The sequence below is a fragment of the Elaeis guineensis genome, chromosome 3 (genome assembly GCF_000442705.2).
Source record: "Elaeis guineensis isolate ETL-2024a chromosome 3, EG11, whole genome shotgun sequence".
NCBI lineage: Eukaryota > Viridiplantae > Streptophyta > Magnoliopsida > Arecales > Arecaceae > Elaeis > Elaeis guineensis.
The window spans coordinates 102,240,507-102,246,132 of record NC_025995.2 but is presented as its reverse complement, the minus strand read 5'-3'; the positions used below and the strand labels follow the sequence as shown (position 1 = coordinate 102,246,132).

General features: G+C 50.5%; 1 protein-coding gene across 1 annotated transcript; it reads left to right on the top strand.

Moving 5' to 3' along the window:
- The first annotated feature begins 1,852 nt into the window (after nt 1-1,852).
- LOC140856302 (serine/threonine-protein phosphatase 7 long form homolog) lies at nt 1,853-3,260 on the top strand. Its single transcript, XM_073253412.1, has 4 exons — nt 1,853-2,098; nt 2,181-2,846; nt 2,932-3,050; nt 3,122-3,260. Exons 1-4 carry the CDS (start codon nt 2,006-2,008, stop codon nt 3,258-3,260), a joined length of 1,017 nt encoding a protein of 338 aa, XP_073109513.1. The 5' UTR covers nt 1,853-2,005.
- Nucleotides 3,261-5,626: the final 2,366 nt, after the last annotated feature.

The following is a 5,626-nucleotide window of genomic DNA, read 5'->3' as shown; positions in this document are numbered from 1 at the left end:
AAAAATAATTTAAATGAAGGAAAAAAAATGGGTGGAAAAATTAATTTTTAATTTGAATTAAAATTTGATAAAAAAAAATACAGTGTAAAGAAATAAATATTTTTTTAATTAAAAGAAATAAAAAAAAAGGGGAAAACGCCATAGAGAATGGCGTTTTCCCCTCCCAGATCCCTTTTCCCCTCTCCTTCTTCCTTCTCCCTTCTCCTTCTCCTCTTCTCCCTTCTCCCTTCTCCCTTCTTGATCTTCTCCGGCGTCTCTCCGACGGCACGGCGGCACGGCGGCGAGGTCTCGGCGGCGGTGAGTTCTTCCCGCCTCTCTCTCCATCTTCCTCTTTCTCTCTCCCTCTTCCCCTCTCTCTCTTTCTCTCATCCCGGTAGCGGGCCGCGCGTCCCGGCGGCGGGCCGCGCGTCCCGGCGGTGGCTCCCGGCCCCCTCTCCTCTCTCTCTTCCTCTCTCTCTCCCTTCTCCGTGGACGCCGGCCACAGACTGGCGGCGGCGGGCCGCGCGTCCCGGCGGCGGGTCGCGCGCCCCGGCTGTGGGTCCCGCGTCCCGGCGGTGGCCCCGGCCCCCTCCTCTCTCTCTTCCTCTCTTCCTCTCTCTCTCTCCCTTCTCCTTGGCCGCCGGCCACAGACGGCCGGCGGCGGGCCGCGCGTCCCGGCGGCGGGTCCCGCATCCCGGGGGCGGGTCCCGCGTCCCGGCGGTGGCCCCCGGCCCCCTCCTCTCTCTCTTCCTCTCTCTCTCTCTTCCTCTCTCTCTCTCCCTTCTCCTTGGCCGCCGGCCACAGACGGCCGGCGGCGGGCCGCGCGTCCCGGCGGTGGGTCCCGCGTCCCGGCGGCGCGTCCCGCGTCCCGGCGGCGCGTCCCGGCGGTGGCCTCCGGCTCCCTCCTCTCTCTCTTCCTCTCTCTCTCTCTCTTCCTCTCTCTCTCCCTTCTCCGTGGCCGCCGGCCACAGACCGCCGGCGGCGGGCCGCGCGCCCCGGCGGCGGGTCCCGCGTCCCGGCGGTGGTCCGCGGCCCCCTCCTCTCTCTTCCTCTCTCCTCTTCCTCTCTCTCTCTCCCTTCTTCTTGGCCGCCAGCCACAGACTCCCGGCGGCGGGCCCCGCGTCCCGGCGGCGGGTCCCGCGTCCCGGCGGCGGGTCCCGCGTCCCGGCGGCGGGTCCCGCGTCCCGGCGGTGGCCCCCGGCCCCCTCCTTTCTCTCTCTCTCTCTTCCTCTCTCTCTCTCCCTTCTCCTTGGCCGCCGGCCACAGACGGCCGGCGGCGGGCCCCGCGTCCCGGCGGCGGGCCCCGCGTCCCGGCGGCGGGCCCCGCGTCCCGGGGGCGGGCCGCGCGTCCCTGCGGTGGCCTCCGGCCCCCTCCTCTCTCTTCCTCTCTCTCTCTCCCTTCTCCTTGGCCGCCGGCCACAGACGGCCGGCGGCGGGCCGCGCGTCCCGACGGCGGGCCGCGCGTCCCGGCGGCGGGTCCCGCGTCCCGGGGGCGGGTCCCGCGTCCCGGGGGCGGGTCCCGCGTCCCGGCGGTGGCCCCCGGCCCCCTCCTCTCTCTTCCTCTCTCTCTCTCCCTTCTCCTTGGCCGCCGGCCACAGACGGCCGGCGGCGGGCCGCGCGTCCCGACGGCGGGCCCCGCGTCCCGACGGTGGCCTCCGGCCCCCTCCTCTCTCTTCCTCTCTCTCTCTCCCTTCTCCTTGGCCGCCGGCCACAGACGGCCGGCGGCGGGCCGCTCGTCCCGGCGGCGGGTCCCGCATCCTGGCGACGGGTCCCGCGTCCCGGCGGTGGCCCCCGGCCCCCTTCTCTCTCTCTTCCTCTCTCTCTCCCTTCTCCTTGGCCGCCGCATCCCGGCGGCGAGCCACGCATCCCGGCGGCGAGCCACGCATTTCGTGTTTAATATGTTGGGATGAACTGAATTTTGTGTTTAAGTTGTATTGTGTGATAATATTGTATTTAAAAAAAATATAAAATATATTATCTATTTTTTTTAATACATCTGTGATAATATTGCTTGAGACAGCGTATTATGGCTTACGATCCACGATATCCCGGTCCCCGAGACAGCAGCATTCTTACATTGCAGGAGCACCATCGATCACAGACTATTTTAGATGGCGGCGTAAGCATTACAATCTTATTTACTTTTTAAATTTTTATTTTAAAAATCATGTACGTTATCTAATTAGTATATTTTCTTGCAGGAGTCCAGACATCTTCGTCTACGACGATCCGATGCAGATTTCTGGAGGACAGAGGACATCCCAGATAGAGTGTTAGATTATTTACGATATCTGGGATTTTATGGAGTATATCGGATCGGTCGTATACAGATGGATGTTGGTCTTATTACTGCTATGCTTGAGAGATGGCGTCCAGAGACACACACATTTCATCTTCCATTTGGTGAGGCGACCATCAGTTTACAGGATGTCAGCATCCTTACTGGACTACCAGTTGATGGAGATCCAGTTACCGGACTTGATCCCACACTTACCATTCCGGAGTGGCAGGCTTTGTGCTTGCGGTTGTTAGGGTTTGAGCCCGACGCACATTTTTTTGATCATTCACGACTCAGGATTGAGTGTTTGGATGATCGTTATCGTCATTTTCATATTGCGGATGATGCACCAGAGGAGATGGTGCAGCAGTATGTTAGGGGTCAGGTGCTGCGATTGTTAGGTGGTGTCTTGTTACCTGATACTTCATCGAATAAGATGAAGTTGATGTTTTTGCCATTATTAGAGGATTTAGATTTCGCTCGTCGACTCAGTTGGGGCAGTGCAGTACTAGCTTGTCTATACCGAGCTATGTGTCGGGGTTCCTATGCTGATCAGAGCGAGATTGGCGGTTATCTTGTATTATTACAGGTACGTGAATTAAAATTTTTAATTTTTAATATTTAATTATATTTTATATTCGATATATCATTTATTTAATTTTTAAATTTTGCAGATTTGGGTATGGGAGCGTATGCCGACTATCAGTCCATTACGACGACAGTTGCTTGAGATGCCATCAGAGCAGCAGGATCCTGATGTTCCATTCAGACTAGACGGACCATTAGGATACAGGTATCGAAATATTTTTTTTATTTAAATTTTATTATTTTAAATTTATTTAATATTAGTACACTGTGAAACAGATGGAACGTTGCATTCAACGTTCATCACGTATCGACAAGAGTGGCACGGGTTTATAGATGCCAGTTGGATACATTAGTTGATACATCTAGACGAGTAAATTTTGAATTTTTTACAAATATCAATTTACAGTATTCATAATCTATTATAATTTTATATTAATTTTTTTTATTTTAATTATATTATATCAGTTTTTGTGGAAGCCATATACAGATGGGATATTGGCTATACTGCCGCAGATGTGTACATTTGGACACGACATATGGACTGCTAGGGTGCCACTTATTTGTTTTGATGTGGTAGAGTGGCATCTTCCCGATCGTGTCCTGCGGCAGTTTGGTCAGACTCAGGACATTCCAGAGCAGTTTGATACCAGCCAGGGACTTCATCGTATTGATCGACGAGGGAGAGCTCGTATCGACTGGCGTATCAGACATGCACAGTACATCGATATTTGGGATGCACGTCGAGATCACATTGTTCATGGTGATCCTATTTTGAGAGGCCGTTCATATACTGATGACTACATGGCTTGATTTTTTAGCATTACGGTGCGAGTCATTGGACAGTCTCAGTATGCAGTTTCTGGATACGAGGGCGAGAGTTCTACTGTACGTCTTTTGGTAAGATTACGAAAATTACTTCATGTTATTTGTGTTATATTTTTGTTTTATATTGTGCACTATACTGATTGTTTTATACTAACAGTTCTATTTTTATTTTATAGACTGATTCTGTGTCGGATCTTGTGTTGGACACTCGTCGTGCTTTATCTACGACTGATGAGGACGAGCGGATTCAGATACTGCGGGAGATGGAGAGAACAGGTTCCGGAGCATTGGAGGCGATTGGTGTTGATCCACATACCTGTGCGCCTTGGTATGGAGCAGTTCGGGCGCCAGATATGAGTTATACGCCGTCACCATATGCTTCACATATGCCATCACCGCATATTCCGCATATGTCATCATTCGATGCTGCACAGATGCCACCGCCTTTTCATCCACAGATGGCAGCGTCTTCTTCGTCCTACATCCCCCAGATGCCATCACCGGGTACCAGTTGGCCACATGAGTATGATATTTTTTTTCAGGTCCATCCGTGTATCCAGATGAGAGAGTTGAACGGGTCTCTCAGTCCGTAGATGATCCGACAGCATCAGTTATTCCTGAGCAGCATGATCAGCAGATCTCCTCTACTGATATAGGAGAGGAGCCATCACAGCAGGAGCAGCCGGCGAGGACCTTCCTGAGAAGGTCCAAGCGACCACGGGCGCCGCGACGTCCTTGTGGGACTTAGTCTTTGTTGTATTTGTATTTAGTTTTTTTACATTTTTGTTGTACTATTTTTTGTGATATATTTAACATTTTGATTCTATTGAATAATATTAAATATTGATTTTATTTTATATTATTTAATTTTAAATTATTGGATATTATGATTTGTGCATATGGATACACATACTCGAACGTGTCTCAGAACATTAGGAGAGAAAATGTTATGTCGGCGGGTCGTACTTCTCGAGGCCGAGCCCCGCATCCCGATGGCCACGGCGGGCCCCCGCGTCCCGACGGCGGTCCTCAGCCCCCGTCTCTCCCGGCGGTGGGCTCCGTCTCGATTGGTTGTGGGTCCAGAGCAGTTTGATACCAGTCAGGGACTTCATCGTATTGATCGACGAGGGAGAGTTCGTATCGACTGGCGTATCAGACATGCACAGTACATCGATATTTGGGATGCACGTCGAGATCACATTGTTCATGGTGATTCTATTTTGAGAGGCCGTTCATATACTGATGACTACATGACTTGATTTTTTAGCATTACGGTGCGAGTCATTGGACAGTCTCAGTATGAAGTTTCTGGATACGAGGGCGAGAGTTCTACTGTACGTCTTTTGGTAAGATTACGAAAATTACTTCATGTTATTTGTGTTATATTTTTGTTTTATATTGTACACTATACTGATTGTTTTATACTAACTGTTCTATTTTTATTTTATAGACTTATTCTATGTCGGATCTCGTGTTGGACGCTCGTCGTGCTTTATCTACGACTGATGAGGACGAGCGGATTCAGATACTGCGGGAGATGGAGAGAACAGGTTTCAGAACATTGGTGGCGATTGGTGTTGATCCACATACCTGTGCGCTTTGGTATGGAGCAGTTCGGGCGCCAGATATGAGTTATACGCCGTCACCATATGCTTCACATATGCCATCACCGCATATGTCATCATTTGATGCTGCACAGATGCCACCGCCTTTTCATCTACAGATGGCAGCGTCTTCTTCTTCGTACATCCCCCAGATGCCATCCCCCATATATCAAATGTTGCTCTTTGAATTGAATTTTAGAAAAAATAAGTCTATTTTTAAGTAAAGAAAAGGAATACGTAATAGAATGCTAAAAAGATAAAAATAAAAGAAAACTGAAATTATAATTTCAAATGATAAAATTTTTAAAATAAATTTTAAACAAAATATCATAAAAAAATATTAAAATAATAA

Bases quoted from the DNA above. Each gene is read 5' to 3' on its own strand.
- LOC140856302 (XM_073253412.1), top strand. From the start codon at position 2,006: ATGGCTTACGATCCACGATATCCCGGTCCCCGAGACAGCAGCATTCTT. The intron at 2,099-2,180 runs GTAAGCATTACA...ATTTTCTTGCAG, and splicing joins AGACTATTTTAGATGGCGGC to GAGTCCAGACATCTTCGTCT. The intron at 2,847-2,931 runs GTACGTGAATTA...TAAATTTTGCAG, and splicing joins GTTATCTTGTATTATTACAG to ATTTGGGTATGGGAGCGTAT.